This window comes from Rhinolophus sinicus, chromosome 17 (genome assembly GCF_057876585.1).
Source record: "Rhinolophus sinicus isolate RSI-liver-muscle chromosome 17, RSI-T2T, whole genome shotgun sequence".
Lineage (NCBI taxonomy): Eukaryota > Metazoa > Chordata > Mammalia > Chiroptera > Rhinolophidae > Rhinolophus > Rhinolophus sinicus.
In genome coordinates this window covers 164,210,604-164,229,759 of record NC_142517.1, presented here as the reverse complement: position 1 = coordinate 164,229,759, position 19,156 = coordinate 164,210,604, and the positions used below count along the sequence as shown (strand labels likewise).

At 37.1% G+C, this 19,156-nt stretch overlaps 1 protein-coding gene across 2 annotated transcripts in view; it reads right to left on the bottom strand.

Moving 5' to 3' along the window:
* MTX2 (metaxin 2) overlaps positions 1 to 18,864 on the bottom strand; it is a 56,554-nt gene extending 37,690 nt beyond the window's left edge. The window contains exon 1 of one of the 2 annotated variants that reach the window (XM_019739340.3): positions 18,660 to 18,864. In XM_019739340.3, the coding sequence (XP_019594899.1) occupies positions 18,660 to 18,699 (40 nt within the window). In that variant the 5' untranslated portion in view covers positions 18,700 to 18,864. The remainder of the gene's footprint in view (positions 1 to 18,659) is intronic. The other variant, XM_074338403.2, reaches the window with a different exon arrangement.
* Between the last annotated feature and the right edge of the window lie 292 nt (positions 18,865 to 19,156).

Below are 19,156 nucleotides of genomic sequence, written 5' to 3'. Positions count from 1 at the left end.
TCGAGCAATCTTCCCCTCCTTCTAGTGTGTCCTCGCATCTCAAGCATCACTTCCGCAAACTGGGCTAGCTTCATGGACATGCAACCTGAGCAGCTGCACAAGGCCTGCACTTAGAAAAACTCCACGCTTGGTTTAATGTTCTGCCGTCACAGTCTTGGAATTCTTTTGAACAAGGGGCCTCCCATTTTCATCTTAGCCTGGGCACTACAAATTATGTAGCCAGTCATGTCCTCAGGGAAGCCTCTCTTTACAAGCTTAAATAGCATGCACACTCCGTTGTACCACTTTCACAGTCAACATTATTCCATCTGTTTGAGGACTATTTGATTAATTCCCCCACTAGGACATAAGCACCATGAATCTAGTGCTCATGTCTGATTTTTGCTTACCACTTCATCCCTAGAACCTAGCACCTAACAGGCAATCAGTAAATGTTGGCTAAATAATGTTTCTTTTATTATTATCAATATCATTATTGTTATTATTCTGTTATGTTTAGGCTAAGAATACAGCAGGGAAGATAAGGAAACTACAGAACACGGCCAAAAAAGGAAACGTGACCCAGAGAACTTCAAGACTACAACCAATAACACTACTGTAAAAATACTGAATGGCTGCCAGAAATAGTTGGCAGAATCTAATTCTATAAACGTACCTATGCACTGACCCTAAAACTGGAAATTGTTTGTTTTATATCAAATTATATAGTTGTCATTGGTTATTACCGTTGTAACACTCCTAAGACTAACAAAAGGCCCTCAAATCATCTGACAATCTCACTATTCTCCTTTCCACACTCTGTAACTCTAACCCAGGGACCACCATTTTTTAAAATCTCGTGTCCCCATCAATAAAATATTCGAGTATGCAGGGCCAAATAGATTTAGAAATCATATGGTTGGTATTCCTGAGCTAATAAATCACACACTAAAAAAGAAAGTAGAGTTAAAAATAAATTGAAATTCAAGTTCCAATATTTTCTTCCTGTACTTCAAAAGGACCGTCTTGCATAATAAGGGTGTATACACTCCACCCCACTTTGGAAAACACTGTTCTAATTAAATAACTACTTATTTGAAGCTTTAGCAGGAAACCCAGCTATTCATGTACCCTTGACCAAAAAAGAATCTTCCTCTATTTTAGTGAAATCATCTTTTTTGACCACAGAAAAGGCTTGGAAAGAAAACACACAAATTAATGGAGCGGAGAAGGCAGGGGGTCGGGCGGGGGAGGGGGGGGACACGGGGGTAACCTGCCTACCTATCTACCTAACAATAGGACCTTCGTATCCTACCAGAGTACTTAAAATTTCCCCCATACAGTTCATACTTTCTCACCCTCATGACTTTGCTCCAATTGTTCCCCTCTGTTCAAAATATTCCTTCACCAGCACAAACCCTATGCTTTTTCCCAGACCAACTTTAAATGCTAGCTCCATCAAAGCTTTTTTAACGAAACAAATCTAATTTCTCCTTTATTTATACTGTCCATAGCAGTTTGTACTTGTCTTAGATCATATATTACTTTCTACTCTATTCTATTATTATGTCAGTATCTTATCTCTATTTCCAGTAAGTTCCTAGAATGTGAAAAAGTCCTATGGTCCTGAGATTATTTATTAATGACTTGGCCTCTCAACCACTGTAAACTGAATATGGCATTTACAATAATATATGCTAAAATATGAAATTCAAATTAAGCAGAATTTTTTTTTGGAGGGGGGTCTAAATATCACTTAAAGCTAGTATCTTTATTACGAGAGCTCCAAAGTAAAACTACCCACCTTTCAGGAATAAACACAATAAGAAACTATGGTATCATTTTCACACCAAAGCAGTAACCCTCTAAACTACTCTTAGTGACCTACATTAACTCATTCTTTAGATTAGAATGACTTCTTATTCCCTAGCAAAAGACCCATAAAAGTTCCTATCATTTTTATAAAGAAATATTCCTATTTAATAGATATAAACATCTAAAGATAAAGCAAATATCAGAGGACCACATAAGTAAGTTTGTATCCAATTAAAGTTATTAAGTCTTTTACCCACTTAGTCCTTTACCTGCTTTCCAATCTTGCCTAGGCAGAGTGACTATTTTACATCCAGTATCTCTTTTACCAGGAGCAAAGGAGATGCCTCTTAAACTTTCAGTCTTCAGTGGAGTGCAGAGTTTTCTTAATCCAAACAAGTGTTTTTAATTTTTTTCAAAGAAACTTTCTCCTTTCCTAACAGTATTTATGTTGGAGAACAAAGTTTTAAAAAAAGAGAGAGGAAACATATGCTTGGACATCTGAAAGCCATAAGACAAACTAAATAATGTATAATTAAATAAATTAGTATTAGAAATGCACACATCGTAAAGCAACACCCACAGCGCCCCCCAAAAAACCATATTTGTTTCTCATTTAATTATCTTTAAGGTACCTACTATTTTTAAGCTTTATCAACCAATACAATATAGCAAAAAAATACTCTTTACTGCTAATCCATTATAATTTTTAGAGTAATGGCCACTGGCCAATAAATTCACATATGTATACCCTTAGATCTCTTAAAGACTCTACATTTTACCTGCAGTATTCTCCCAAATATCAAGCTGGATGATAAGTCATTCTGGTGGCAGATAATCTACCTATTCCATTCAACTCATGCTATTTCACAGTATGAAAGGTCATGCTTTGATCTAACAAGTCTAATTCCTAAGTCCATCTCTTGATGATCTAACCTAAGAGGACAAGAGAAGGGCCACGAAAACAAGTGCCCTCTGTTGTTGTTTTTTAAGTTTTGCATTCTTAATGTATGAGTCCTCTGGCATAAGAATGTAGGTGAAGATATAATTTGTAGAATAATAGGCACTAATATTATATGCTGCTTCAGTACTGTCATATTTCCAATCCATCACATTGATTAATGCTATAATAACTCTACACAAACCTATCATTTGTGCACTAATGAAGTCAAACCCAGTTTATCCTTAGGCAACTTGATTCCAAAAGCTCACAGATGTCATGCCTTCAGCTCCCAAAGACGATGTAGACAGTGTTATACAAAAGCAGTAGGAAACATGTGTAGCGTTATCTCCAAGATTGGATGGCTTTCTGCCAAAGGTGTAAATGCAAAAACTAATATAGCAAAATGCTCAAAAAGCATTTGGCAGCTCCTAAACATGGACAAGTTACTGCAAGACACAGACAAAAGAAGGAAATAAATTTACTAGTTTGACATAAATACTATACTGATGATCTCGGTGATACCAATACAGACATTAGTCTCAAAACCTATCAAGTTTTAGGCAGTCATGAGCTGAAGGCTTCATTTAAAATAGATTTTGAAGATATTTGGACTTAAAATATGATGACATGTGACTTTATCAAATCTAGAATTTTAAGAGCTATATATTAGATTCAACAGCAATTCAACCTGCAAATACAGTACAAATCAAAAATAACACTATATACCAAAAAAACACTGATAGTGAAATGATTAAATGATGCCCCTAGCTACTGCTTCACAGGGAATGTTTAATGGTATTACACAGGATGTGTAAGCAGGAAGTGAGTCTTCCCACAGAAGGAGTTTAAAACCAATCTGCCATCACCTCAACAGTCAGAGATCGATGTTCATGTCAGAAAGTGGCTCACGTTGGAAAACGGAGAAGCACAGTGTAACACTGTCATTTCCATAAACCTAAAAATCTGGCAGGTAACATTTTGTAACATTAGTGGTAAAGCTACTGTCTTAGTCCATTTGGGCTGCTGTAACAAAATACCACAGATTGGGTGACTTATAAACAATAGAAATTTATTTATCACAGTTAGAAGGCTGGAAGTCCAAGATCAGGACGCCAATCTGATCAGGTTCTCGTGAAAGTCCTATTCTAGGCCACTGCTGACTTCTCACTGTGTCCTCACACGGTGGAAGGGGCAAGGGAGCCCTCTGGAGCCTTTTATATGGGCACTAATCCCAATCGTGAGGGCTCTGCCTTCCAGACTTAAGCACCTCCTAATGGCCCTACCTTGGGGAATAGGATTTCAGTACATGAATTTGGGGGAGGGGGGACACAAAAACTCAGGTCATAGCAGTGACTTAAAGAATATACTGCAAGCAAGCACAGATACAAAGACTAAAGACAACCCTAGATTGAAATAAGCACCCCGAAGCAGGAAGTAGACATTCTAGGACAGACTGGAGAAGCGTCAGACAAAAATACAAAGGGATTCCCAGACTCTGGAAGAAGAGTCACACCAGAACTATTTCCTCGGCTACAAGTTATCATCACTCCTTACCAAGAAGAAACTTGTTGACTGTCATCAGAATCCACTGTATATTATTTATTGCTTGTTGTATATAAATACGTATACTAAATTGTACATAGCTCTCATTTTAGAAAGTAAATTTAGCCACATTCTACACATCTGTTTTAGCATTCATTCAATAAATACTCCCAGAATGTATATGTATTTTGCCCCCACAGAAGGTGCCAGACCCCATTCTAAGAACTAAAGATGGAATTATAAAGAAAATCAAGTAACTGCCTTTAAAGCACTTAGATTTGAGTAGTACCATGTGGCCTATGTCCATATCTGTTGCCTTTATAATATTTCAAGTTAAAAACTGGCAAATACTGGAGTCTATATGACTATGAAAATAAAGATTCTATCATAGATTCATAACAAGGCCTAATTCTGTTTGGTCGACATATTACATAAAACTGAAAAAAAAATTACATACAGCAGTGAATATCTTCCATAGGCCAAATGAAAGTCAACTCGTGGAGCCCATGATAAATAAATCATAGCCCACAAATCCCTCATTAATATCTTCAACCACCCATTTATTTATAACAAAGTGGTAAACAAAAAACTAAAATGACCCAAAGTGAAGGCCACGAATGAATGATATAGTAGAATTAAAATCTAAGGCAAATGGATGCTAATATCCTGCCATTTGGGAAGCAGAGGATAGAAAGCAAAAGAGACGGAAAATTCAAGAAATCTAGTAGAGGGCAGAATCTCCCCTCACAACCAACACTGGAGCCCAAATGAAACTAGAGAATGATGAGAATATATCTTTTTCTGGTCAAACACCACCTGGACTTCTATCCAGGCAGCTGATGATGATGGTGACGATGAGGATAGTGATGGCAGTTAAGATTCCTGAAGACTCATAAAGTTTACAACCAGAATATATACAGAACTTTTACAAATCAATAATAAAAAAGGCAAATAACCCAAAAATATTTCATGAGCAATGGATTTGAATAGACATTTTGCCAAAGGAGATACATGAATGGCCAACAAGCACATGAAAAGATAGTATCATTAGTCACTAGGGAAATACAAATCAAAATCACAAGATACCGCTTCACATCCGCTAGAATGGCTACAATCAGCAAGACAGACAAAATAGGATGTGGAAAACTTGGAACTCTCACACATTGCTGGTAGAAATATAAAAAGTTTAGTAGTTTTTCAAAATGTTACACACAGAATTACCATAAAAAACATATCTACACAAAGACTTGTACATGAATGTTCACAGCAGCATTATTCACAATAGTCAAATAGTGGCAACAACCCAAAAAAAAACATGAACTGGTGAATGAATAAGCAAAATGTGATATAGCCATATAATAGAATACAATTCGGCAATAAAAAGGAACCAAGTATTGATACATGCTACAACACAGATGAACTTCAAAAGAATTATGCCCAGGAAAAAAACCAAGACACCAAAGAAAACATATTGTATGATTCCATTTATATGAAATGTTCAGAACAGGAAAATCTATAGAGACAGAAAGTAGATGAGTGATTGACTTAGGCTGGGAATGGAAAGTGACTGCAAATGGGCAAGGGATTTCTTTTTGAAACGGTGGAAATATTCTACAATTAATCTATGGTAAGAATTATAACTGTAAATAATACTTTAAAAATCCTTGACTTGTACACTTAAACGGGTATGTAAATTATATCTCAGTAAAGCTGAGCTAAATAGAAAATATTAACATACTGCATGTATTGTGCACTTAAGCCCTGACATATTAATTATCTCATAACTGTACAAGGTAGACACTATTATTATTATCCCTATTTAAGAATAAAACTGAGGCACAAGCATAAGTAATTTGCCCAAAGTCACACTACTAGTAAGTGACAAGAGCCAGGGTTTGAACCCAGGGAGTCTGGCTCCAGTCAGTGAACACACAACTGAATTAGCTAACCTCTTACAGAGCCCACAGTAAACATTCTTAGGTAATAATGAATTATTAAAATTAAAGCAATTATAATCATCCTACAACAGTGGTTCAACCCTCAGTGTAAACGAATCCCCAGAGGAACTTCATAAAATTGTGTATTTCTCCCAAACCCAAAACTCAGAGATTATAACACTACAGAGATCAGGACCAAGAATCCAAACTTGCCACAAGCACTCCCAGTAAATCCGCTGCAGACAGACTGTGAACGCCACACAAAGAAGACCATCCTGGGGACGCAGAATGCACTTGAAATAAGATTAAGTTATTTTCACCTCTTCCACTGATTTGCCTCAAAGAATGTGGTAGTGAGGATCTGTGTAGATTAATTTCATTCAAGAATATTTTACGCGTATTATTCTACTTAAGTTTTTGTGGATATGGCTTAAAGCCATGTTTTACAGCATAGCTTAGTAACATGGGGTAACTTTATACTGTTCCAGAATAAGCCCTTTAGGATTAATGAACTGAGGCTTCACTTATTTTGGAACCAAAGTGGCTATTGATAGTTTCTCCATTACATATAATCAATAAGGAAAGTAAAATTAAGTTAGTAATAATGAGACCTGAACATGAACCATCTAAACCTTTCTATGTGAAACTAGAGATGAATTTCAAAATGGTATTCAAGGATCAGTTTCCTAAAAACGACAAACTTGTGGAAGTTAACAAGGGTCCAGAAAACAAATTCACATCACCATCAAGCCAATAACTCAGGGTAAAGTGAATATAAGTTAAATTTAAAACCTTCCATTCTTTCTTAGTAAGTATGCACGTATCGTTTTCTCAAATGCTTGTGTTTAGACTTTGTCCCATTATAAAAATGAACAACCATTTTTCATTAAATTCCAATAAAAAGCAGGCCAATTACATGTGATTATGAATAGATATGAACCTTGTGGCTAGGACTTAAAATTTGAATTTTTAAAAAATGGCAATCTGAAATTCACAAAAGAGGAAACACGAACACCACGTCTGAGTTTTTCTCAGAAACAGAGATGAATATGAGATCACTAGCAGAACTATACAAAAACAGCTAGTTAAGATTAAAAGTGCAATTTCTGGCCAAAAACCGGAGAAAAGACAAACAGCCCCAGGCAAGTATCAGGCCTCAGCAATGTAACAATGCTAACCTTCACAGGTTTCATGGTTCTCTAAATCTAATCCTGGAAAACCGAAAATAGATTTCCCTCAAACTAAGGAGCAACTCTCCCCGCTACTCTAAGCCAAACACAATCACTGTAATAACAGCACCTATTATTTTTTTAAGTATCTACTATGTACTCACTAGTCTAAGTACTTTACACATACTCACTCTCTCCCACTAAGCAAGGTAACCAAAGAACCCCTCCCTAACTCCTCCCAGCTAGCCATGAAACAAAGGATCCCCTACAAAGGATTTGACCTCCTGAAATCTTGGCACTGTAAGATGCCCCAGAACCAAAACCAAAAACAAAAAAAAAACTACCCACAAGAATTAAGATAACATAACCTAACCATCACAGAATCCCTTCATGAATAGGAGTCAGGGTAGAAAATCCTCAGAGACGAAGGAAAAAAAAAATATGTATAGCATTTAACTGAACACACACATTATTAAACTTCCAAAATGTACCAGAGACTATAATAAAAAGATAAAGATGAAGATAAAACTGTCATTGCTTTCTAGAATCTAATTTTGTTGAGTGGGTGAAGGACACAGAGCTGGGGACATGGAGTTTGAGAATAAGAGGGGACAGATACACACCATTTACAATACAATAAGTGAACACAGGTGGTGCGGGGGCAAATCATAGGTCTCGAACACAGACATATCTGGGTTCCCCTCCCAACTCTACAACTGATCGTCTGAGTGAGGCTGGCCAAGTTGCTTGACCTCTTCTTGCCTCAATCACCTCATCTGTAAAAAGGACAAACATTACCTACTTTGTAAGGTTGTTGGAAGAATAAAATTGGATAAATTATGTAAGAGCCACATACAGTCTCCAGCTCACAGAATGTACTCAATCAGTAATTATGAATATAAGCATCAGACCAGAAGTACATCTAAAGCACTACAGGAATCCTCTTGAAGACATAAAATCTGCCTGAGGAAGACAGGGAAGCATTCACAAGAGGAGATGAAATCTGAACTAGGTCCAAAAATTAATCACAAGAGTGACAGACAGAAGGTGGGGGGCAGGAAGAGGAGTTGTTCACTAAACATCTAACACCCTGAATCCAGTCTGAGAGAAGGAAGGTAAAATGCTTGGTGAGGGCATCCTAAATTAGCATTTCTATATAGAATTCACCACTTTGTACTGAAATTATGTTTCAATGGGTGTACGTTTATGAAAGTCAAGAATCATGCTACTCATTTTTGTACCCCAGCACTTAGCAGAGCACGCAAGTATTCGTGCTTCGTTTGTTTAGGTATTCGACTTAACAAACATTCTGTAGAAAATACAAACAGGTCTTTTGCTATCTAAAGATGTCTGACAGCAAAAAATTGCTATAACTCTGGAAATAAAACCATCAAACCAAATTAAGGAACGATAACATCTCGATAAGGTATACTAAATTCAACAGTGTAAACTCATGAACTCACTTTCTCTCCAAATGGTTCAATAGTTCTAACCAGAGGAGCTCAGTTCAATCATCTACGGAATGTTTAAAAAATATACTTGCCTCAGAGCTACCATTGACCTTCACATATAAAACAGGCTTTTAGTAAGAAACAAACAAAAAAAAGTGTGTGCGCCGTGCGTGGCTGCAGGCAGGAAGTGCGCTGCAAAGCAAACCCGGCTGGTGTAGAGGGCTCCACAGGTAACTGACTGCAGTGTGCAGTACCTCCCTACCCCCCGGACACACCCCGGGACTCACCCCTGTCCAGTTTTAGAACCTCTATTAGGTCCTGAGTGGGACTAGTCACTTCCCAGCTCTAATTAAAATGACCCGGCTGAGCCCTCCGCACCAGTACATGCACGCGGGTAACTGGGGCAGATTATATTTCTTCAAGATGGCTACAGCAGTACCTCCTGTCCCACAAGCTCTACTAGAACCTCCAAGCCCCTTTCACCCCCATCACCAAGAAAAGTCTAATTCCCCTTCCTTTGAATTGGGGCAGGCTTGTAACTCCTGTAACCAACAGAACATGGTAAAAGTGATGCATTAAGACTTCCAGCATGGGGTCATAAAAGGGGATGCAGCTTCTCTCCCTTGTCAGCTTGAACACAAGCGTTGGGAGAAAAGTCTCACTATCCTGAGGCTACAGGCTCTGAGGAAGCCCAGGCCACATGGAGAGGCCATGTGTAAAACTCGCACAAGACAATCCAGCTGAGCTCCTAGCCAACATCAACTCTCAGACGTGTGAGTGAAGATGCTGCCAGATGTTTCCAGCCCTCCACTGCTGGATCACCTCTAGCCTTTGAGTCTTTCCAGCTGAGCATCCAGACATTGTGAGGTAGAGACAAGTTAATCCTCCTGTAGCCTGTCTGAATTACTGACCCACAGGATCCATCAATGTAGTAATAAAATTTACACCCCTAACTTGTGGTATGGTTTCTACACTACAACAGCAACTGAACAGTCATAATTTTAATAGTTACCCTGAGTCACAGACCTTTCATTAAAGAAACAATTAAATGTTGATTCATCTGAAGCCTCAGAATTCCCTCTGTTCATCTCAATCAGTTACCAAACTAACTCCTGACCATGTTACACTTATAAATTCCACTTTACTGCTTCAACCATAGATTCTGAAACTTCCACCTACCCTCCAGTCAATTCTATTTTATTAACCCATTACCTTGAAACTTTACCTTGCTGAAATTTCACTCTCCAACTTCCTGACCACAGCCGTGCTCCCTGGCCTCTCGTCCCCAGAATTTGAAACCCAGTTGAACACAGTGGCTTACCCCATAAATTCTGGTCTGATGACATTATTCAGGAAAGGAGAAGAAAAAAGAATCCAAGAGAAAAATGACTTAATTATGCTAGTTAAACTCAAATCTTACCATAATCTACCCATAAAGGCAGATCAGTAAACTTATTTACCCATATAATCCAAAACAGCAAATAATGAAACATATTTTATTATTTGTCTTTAAACTGCACTCTATGATTTCTAAAACATATCTTCCTTTCTGAATATTTATATTAAAATTATTTTACCTTCCCCAACAGCCACCAAATGACACTATGGGAAAATCAGTACAAGTATATGGTAAGAAGGAGAAGTATGTTTTAGGAAAAAATAAATCAAGAATAATTCACAATCTCAACTAAAGAATAAATATCAATTATCACTTACATAGATAACTTTACATAACTAGCTCTTATTCACTAGCCAAACCAGAATGTTAAATTGATCAATAATAAAAATAACAATAAGTGTCTGATGAAAAACATACAGTAACTTTTATTTTTACCCTATTTCTTATTGATGTATCTTTTTTAAATTTATAAAATAAGAAAATTAGGAATATTACTTATAATTCATGATTCCAAAACATGTTCCTATAACATAAAGGCTAATAATCAAAAGACAAGAAGGTCAATAAAAGGCCTCATTAAAGCATCATTAAAGCATCACCTGCCAATGTTACCTTACAGAAATAAATGCGGGAGTAATGATGGTCTCTTCCTGTCTCACAAATGATACAATTTATTTGTCTGAGGTTCTAGACAGGGCTCTAAGTTTGACCAGGTCATGAAATATGACATGAGGAGAAAATTCTATTATAATATCTAAGGACACTGTATTCACTGGGATAAATATACACAACTATAGACAACAAAAGTCTTTTTTTTTTCAAATCCAAAGGCAGGTTAAGTCATAAAGAAACTTCTTTGGTTTATAAAAGTTCTTAGGAGAGATAAAAATATACAATCAGCACAAAAACGTAGCTAAATGTATAAGCACAATGAAATGCCTTTTATGGTTCTATTTTGCTAAAGCAGTTAGTTAATGGGAACTGCCATGTAAAATGATTTTTTTTTTATGAAACACATCTTCTTTATTACTAGCCAATCAAATTTCATTTTTATTACTGATGTAGAAAAGTTCAAAACCATGATTCATTTATAGAGCATACAAAAATAAGAAAAGTGTTCAAGAATAGAGGATCATTTACAAAGCATTAAAAAATTAAAACATGCATTTCTCTTACTGGCAAGGCAAATACTTCTACATATAAATGTCTGGAGCTGGATTTGCTGAATATTGTAACGTCTGTCTTTGAACAAAAAAATGAGAAGCCTGAATTTAATATCTCATCTCCATTTGATATCTTCAATCCGTCTGATAACGAGTTATCAAGAAATTTCAAAAATGTTTGAAAAATGTTAAGAAGTTTGATGATGTTTTCTTTCAATTTTCACTCAAATATGGGAAGCTTGAGCTAACGTTAATAACTCAAATGTCTTCCAGAAACGCGACTGAAAAATTTTATGGGGCACCCATCACCAAAATCTTTTAAGTTAAAAACTAAAAATCATGTAATTTCGGAGTATAAAATGTTAATAAAGCATGTAAGAAAATAAAAACTCTCATTATGTTTAACTATGGACTATTTCAAGATCCGAAACAAGCCTTTCAAGTGATCATAACATCATTATCAAAGTTTTCTAAAAGGCAACAAAACACTGCCTCTAAGAATTTGGCTTCCAACCTATTCATGACTACAAGTATGATAAACTACGCCACACTGCTGTCAATAAATTGCACTTTGCCTCTACTATGGATGACCATGCTTTGCTTCTCCATCTGCCCCTTCAATATCTACTTCACATGTGCCAGCTTGATAAGCACTACAGTACGAGACTATTCATGTAACTAATATGAATTTAAAAAGGTTCTCTGAAATGTGACAGCCAGTTCAATAACTTCTCAATAATTCCTCAGTGCCTTCCTCAATATTGGAGAATCCTCAGAATACTGAGTATAAATAACTAACAAAGTATCTTTATTTTTTCAATTATCTGTTGCAATTATCATCCTTAGATATTAGCACACGCAGATACAAGAGCCTTGATTATCATTTTCTTCATTCTCAATAAACCTTGTGAACAACAGATCACTTCTATTTTACAAAGGACTTTTAACCTATGTTTTCCACTTCTTTGTGCCCCTAGAACCCTTGTGAAATGCTTTTAAAGTACAGATTTCCCAGGACTTCTGTGGAAGCAGGATGGAATAGAAACACTTTATTACTGATATAAAAACAAAAATTTTTAAACATGCCTGTTTTGATTATACTTACTTTCAGGATGCTTACATATATGGGTTTCATGGAACCCATAAAACTACTTTTCCAGATCATACTATAAATTAATGCTACTGCTAGACTGAAGTTATTAATAAATTTAAATAATTAAGCACCCACATGCTCACAATGAGATAAATGAAATATTCCAAGTCTTCTTTTTTCATCCTTTATATAGTTTTGAGCTTCTAAATAAAGAACAGACAGATATTGTCCTGATTTCAAAAGATTAATAATGACAGTACAATGAAATTAACCAATATGCTTAAAATATAGCAAGACACTGGTAAAATAATAAGATCATTCAGAAAAGATGGCATGTGAGTTAATAAAAATAAAGACACTGGACATTTTCTGCTGTCTGAAATGGTAATAGGATAACATCCTCAAAGGCTCTTGGGTAATAAATAGAAACTACCATATAGTGAACATTTAATACATACCACTCTATACTAGGCGTTTAATATATATAATATTAAATAGATTATACCCCTTTTACAAATAAGGAAACTATGGCCTAGAAGGGTCTGCCCAAGACCATAAAACAAGTAAGAGGCAGAGCCGAGCCTAGAAGTCAGTTCCTCTGTCTTACGCAAATGATCTGGTTCCTAACCTTTATGCTCTCTTACTAAGGGCGCTTCCATTTCCTCATCCAAGACAAGACCACCACCTATCTAACAGGATCCAGTAGTTAGTATTCATGATTATGTATATAAATCATCTAGCACAGTGGCTCAAAACTGGACATTTACTCATAGTATCAGTAATCACATAATTATGAGTTATGTTTTTAAGCTAAAACTGTCTGACAATGTCTAATGAACAGGCCTCTACTGAAAATGACTCAGTATATACAGAGGGTGCCAAAAACATGTGTACACATTTTAAGAAAAAGACTGTATTAAAATTGTAATACTCAATATATACCGATAGCAAAAGATGAATGCAAGTCATGCGTATATATTTTTTGGCATCCCCGGTATATAACTATAACAAGAATTCAATTTTATAATGAAGAGAAACATGACTGGAGTTCACGAAATGTATAATCTTGAAATAAACAGAATAATTTGTCATAGGAGTAATTTTAATCATTGTAATAACTTAGATGTTTTATATTATTGAAATAAATTACATATTCTATTTATAAATAACTTTTAAAAACTTGACCAGATTTGTATCTTCACACAGGAAGTTAGAGGCAAAACCCAGTAGAAGAGAAAAACTGACAGGTAAACAGCTCACAATAATATTAATGAACACCGAGTGCTTACAGTGTGCCAGACACAATCCTAAGCATCTTACATATTTTCTCATCATCTTTAAATAATCTATAATTATCTTCACCATTCTGCAAATAAAAGGTTTAAAAAGGCAAGTCATTTGCCCAAAGTCACACATTTAGTAAGTGGCTGAGTAAGTACCCAGGTCTGACTCGCATCCCACAGTCCACGGGCAGTGTGAAAGCTGAAGGTGATAACACCCTAGGTTTCTCCTGTTTAGTGCTCAACACTTCGCTCTCTTTCTTTTGCATGGGTCTGGTGGCACTATGGAGCCCTGCAGCCTGGACCACTCCTGGCACAGGATGGGCAAGTGAGTCAGGCCTGTCCAGTGCAGTACTCCATCCTTTTGGTTTCAGTGACTGCTCCAAATGTGGTCACACAGCACAAATGCAGCTACTCAATCCTGCCCTAAATACACTCATACCCACTGACAACTGAAAAGAAAAAAACTTTTTTAAATAGAAACTCAAGTAATATATTGGAATATCTTGCCATTACAAGAAAAAAGGCAAGTCAAAATTTAAAATACACAGCCTGTTATAAAAGATTTTGAAAACCATTCAATATCCAGGACTATTTGTATCCTTTTTTTAAAGCTCTAAGTCTACCATATCATCATCTAGAGATCTAAATTACTATTTCAAAATCACAATTTACCATTCCTTTCCATATCACTAAGTTGAAAGAACAATTCAAATTCCTCGTCCACTTTCAGATCTTTATCCAAAGGAACTACTCAGCAGACACACATATGTCTACGCAAGCACTGCTGATATAGAGAAAAATCATATATACCTGTGCTTTAGGATGCATCAACTTGGCTAGACTAAACTACATTTTCCAGAATTCCCTTTCCACTATGCTTCTGATCAGGGTGAGCCACGAGGAATATTCTCTAGGAGACATTGGGAAGACAGAAGGGAGGCAATAGCCATTCTGTAGCATACAAAACACCTTCTCCCAGTTATTCAAACACTAACCTAGGAGCTGCTGTGAAGAGATTTTGCTGGTATAATTGAAGTCCCTAATCAGCTGACTTTACATTAATCAAAAGGCAGATTATCCTGGGTGTACCTGATTTAATCAGCTGAGATCAAACACTGCAAGCAGCACCTATGGACGGCACTGCCTGTGCTCTCTCTTCCTTCAGGATATCCCCTTGCTGGCTGCCTGCCTATAGACTTGGTACTTGGTTGGTCAAGCCCCACAACAGCATAAACCAATTCTCTGTGCGTGCGTGCCTGCGCGCGTAGAGGCAGAGATCCTACTGCTTCTGCTTCTCTGGTTGAACTGATCAAAATAACACCCTAAATACCCATCAGAATAAGACGGGATAAATTATGGTTTCATTACAATCAAACACTATCCAACCATTTAAAAATGATTATGTATAATTCCATTCAGACATGGAAAGAAATCTCAATATGTTATATAACAAAACAGGCTATTTAAAAAAGTATGCATATTTTGTTATCTGTGTCATTTTTTAAAAATAATTTCAGGGAGAAAGAGATAACTCTGCTCACCAAAGTTTAAATGATGAAGATGGGATTTTAAAGTCTTAATCTGGGTGTTATGATTTTAGGTGATTTTTACCTTATTCTTTATATTTTTTTGGATTGTTTTCATTTTCTACAATGGCCATGTTTTCAGGAATATATTTAAAAAAAAAAAAAAGCCTTCCTCATTTGACAGGGAAAAATGTCAGGTAGACTTACAGGTTAAAATGTGCCCAGAGCCTTAAAGGACAAACAGGAGTTATCCAAGCAAAGTGGACATTTCAGGTAGAGGGCAACACGTAGACACTACAAGTAGGTTAGAAAGGCGAATGTTCAAGGAAAGGAATGGCAAGAGATTAGCCTAGAGAGACAGACTTGGACTAATTTATAGTAAGTCTGTGTCTTATATGCCTCACTCCACCTTCTGACACTGGGGAACTAATGAAGGTGTTAAAACAAGAGGAGTCACATTTGCATTTTTAGGAAAATAAAAATAACACAAACAAAACCCCACTGAGGCCTGCAGTATGGAGACTATTGGAAGGATACCAGAATGGAAGCAGGGAAACAAATTCAGAGACTACTACAGTAACCAAGCAAGAAAAACAGTGGAGATGGAGAGAATAAGTCGTTGAGTCACAGTAAGGAGTAAGAACTGAGAGAACTTGGTGGGGGACACACTGGTAGTACAGAGACAGAAGCGGTTCGCTTAAACTGTGGAGTTCAGAGAAGCCATCCAAAAAGGTGTCCTTATGGAAAAGGCTTTCAAGGGGAGCACAATTTAGGTTGCTACCTAAATCTGTGTCTCCCTGGCTGCCACACTTTTGCTCAAACAAATAAATGCTTAAAAAAAAAAAAAAAAAAAAAAGAAAGGCTTTCGAGGATATCACAGATATCCTTAAAGGCAAGATGCCTTTAAATGTTTCCAAAAGTAATATCAAACAGTATGTTGGCTCACACTCACTGAAAGGAAGAATAATAAGCAAAGTGTTAAATACATTAAAAATTAGAGCTCTCAACTACAAAAACAGTTATCATAGGACTACATATGTATATATCTCAAATCTTTTAAAACTGACCTCTTCCAACAAAATCATATTACTGCCAGAAATAGAATATTCTGAAGTTGTTGGATTTGAGTTACACTTATAAGTCACTTACAAGTCAAACATAGGGTTTCATACAAGCTATTATTTTAGCTGCCCTTTTTTTCACTGCTTGCCAAAACAAAACCTTTTAAATTTTTAAAATTACAATCACTTAAATTACAGAAGTAAAATATTCTCACTATAACAATTCAAACAGTTCAGAAATATAGTTCCTCTACCCTCTACCAATGCCCTTACCCTTATTACCCTCAAATCACTAATTAAAATTAATTGAATATTCTTCTATGTATTTTTTGCTTATATATGCATGTTTAAATAGGGTTTATTTATTTAATAATGGGTTCATACTATATGTATATTATTCTATAACTTGTTTTTACTTAAAATAAGCATAGCTTTCCAGCTAATATATTTAATAGGTGTACCTCTTCATTTTCAGTATCTGTAATAATGTGGGCATACCACAATTTGATATATAATTAGGACATTTCTGGTTTTTTGCTATTACAAACCATGCTACAATTCGTATCGCTGTATGATTCTCTGTTTTCTGCATATTTCTTTAAATACTGGTCCTTACGTTTCTATCAGATAAATGCCCTGAAGAATTTCTGGGTCAAAGGATTGCATTTTAATAAATATAGTGATATTACGTTCCCCAAAAGTGGTAACAATTTACAGACTCACCAATAATTTGAGGGTAACTGTTTTCCCATGCCCTTGTCAGTACTTCAAATTATCATATTCATTTTTCCCCATCTGACAAGGTAGAAAAACTGTCATCTGCTTTTAGTGACAAAGAGCATCTTTTCATATGTTCACTGTCCATTTGCATTTCCCCATGTAGAGCTTTAATTCATCTGGAATTTATTCTAGCAGTCTTATGACCTAGAAGTTGTCCCAACACCATTTATTGAATTATCCATCTTTAAATGCCTCCTCCTAGAGTAACAGATCATTACAAGTAGCTAAGATGGCAGACAGATAAAATGCCTAGAAATTCTTAAACTTCACAAACTGAAGCAAAATTCCAAACTTATTAAAAGTTTATTAAAAGACATTCATCATTTTTTTTCTTTAAAAGAAAGCACACATTGGAACACATGCATACAGTATACCATCAGCATACACTGTGAAATGGTTGATTTTTTAACATAGCAATCTAAAATAAATCAATGATGTAACTTTTTTAAATAAATGGTAAAAATATAGATAATTGTTTTAAATCTCAATATTATTCATTATTTCAGGTCATAAATATTTGAGCACGCACTGACAGGGGCACAGGGCACTGTGGGGCACAAAACTGGTATGATCCCTGCTTTCAGGAAGTTTGCAATCTAGTGGGAGCTTCCCTCTCTCCTAGAAAACAATGTATTTACTTTAAGTGACAAAACGAAAAAAGAAATGTATGTTCACACAAATGCAGGGCAATTAAAAACATTTTGGCAAATTTTATGATACACTCAGTATTTTCCATTTCCAAAATACTACCTTATTTCAAATGTATCTATTCACTCCGGTGACTGTTTCTACTTATACTGAAAACACTAAGAAGAGTAACTCCATTTAAAGATTAACTATTACTCATCAACCTACAATACGTATGTCTAGTCTCCTCACTTTCTCAACAATATTTAATTTCTTTCACTACAGTGAATACAAACCTCAATAACAAAAAAAGTACAGGTCTATTTACATCAGTAATGTTCAGTCTATCAAATCAAAGGTGTTTCTCAAAAGTTCAGGTAGATTTAAAAATGTTTCAATTAATCCTAGAGACCTAGCAATGGCAGTATTGTGTCGCTTGGAGATGAAACAAGAACTCTGGTGGCCCCTCAATGACAAGAGGCTATTCATTAGTGACAATCACCTTACAGTTTAGGTCCCACGATCAGGCTGCCACCACTCTTACAAAGAAGCCTTGGGATGTTTGGCCACGCCCCCCACCTCAATCCCAACCCACGGCCTCCTCCACGCACCCAGCCTCTCCCGACCAAACAGAGAGCTGGACAAAGCACCGCCCAGGGGAAGCAAACGTGACTCCTACCACTGCAGGGTGACCTTGGCTAAGTGTCTCCTCCTCAGTTTTCTCATCTGTGATATGAGGCTGGTACTCCATACCCGCCTTCAACCGTAGGCCTGGGTCCAGCATCTAATGCCCACAAAGCAAGGGGAAAGCTGCAGCCCTAAACCCCACGCTGCTCTTCGCGGCTGCCCCGCCCCAGCCCTGGCCTGCGTCTGCAGTCCGCGGCCACGCGCTACCTGCGATCTGCGAAACGAAGGCTTCCGCCACTAGAGACATGTCGGCTGGGCGGCCCTGCGCCCGCGGGTCCTTCTCCCTGCGATTCTTAGCGTCCCCCTCCGCAACCTGGGCGACTTCTGGCAGCTAACAAGCCTGGCAGCGGCTCGGACATGCAGAGCCCACCACCGCGGCAGTGAAGGCGGCGAGGATCCGAAGGTTACCGCCAGGCCCGGACAGGAACTTCCGGCGCAGCTGACAGCGGCGCGCGAGCGCTTCCGCCGGCCCCGCCTCCGCTCTCCTCCCCCGGGGCGCGCGGGCCGCTAGCGCTGGGATCCCGGCCAGTGCCTGGCCGGTGAGCGGTCGCAGGTCCTTGGTTTCCGACGACCCTAGGGTGCGGGCAGGGGGACCCCAGAGGTTTTTAGTATCCTTTCTGTAAGCGAGGATTTTGTAAGCAAGAACGTTTTTAAGCAACACTAGATACCAGGCACTTTAAAATATATATATATATATAGCATTC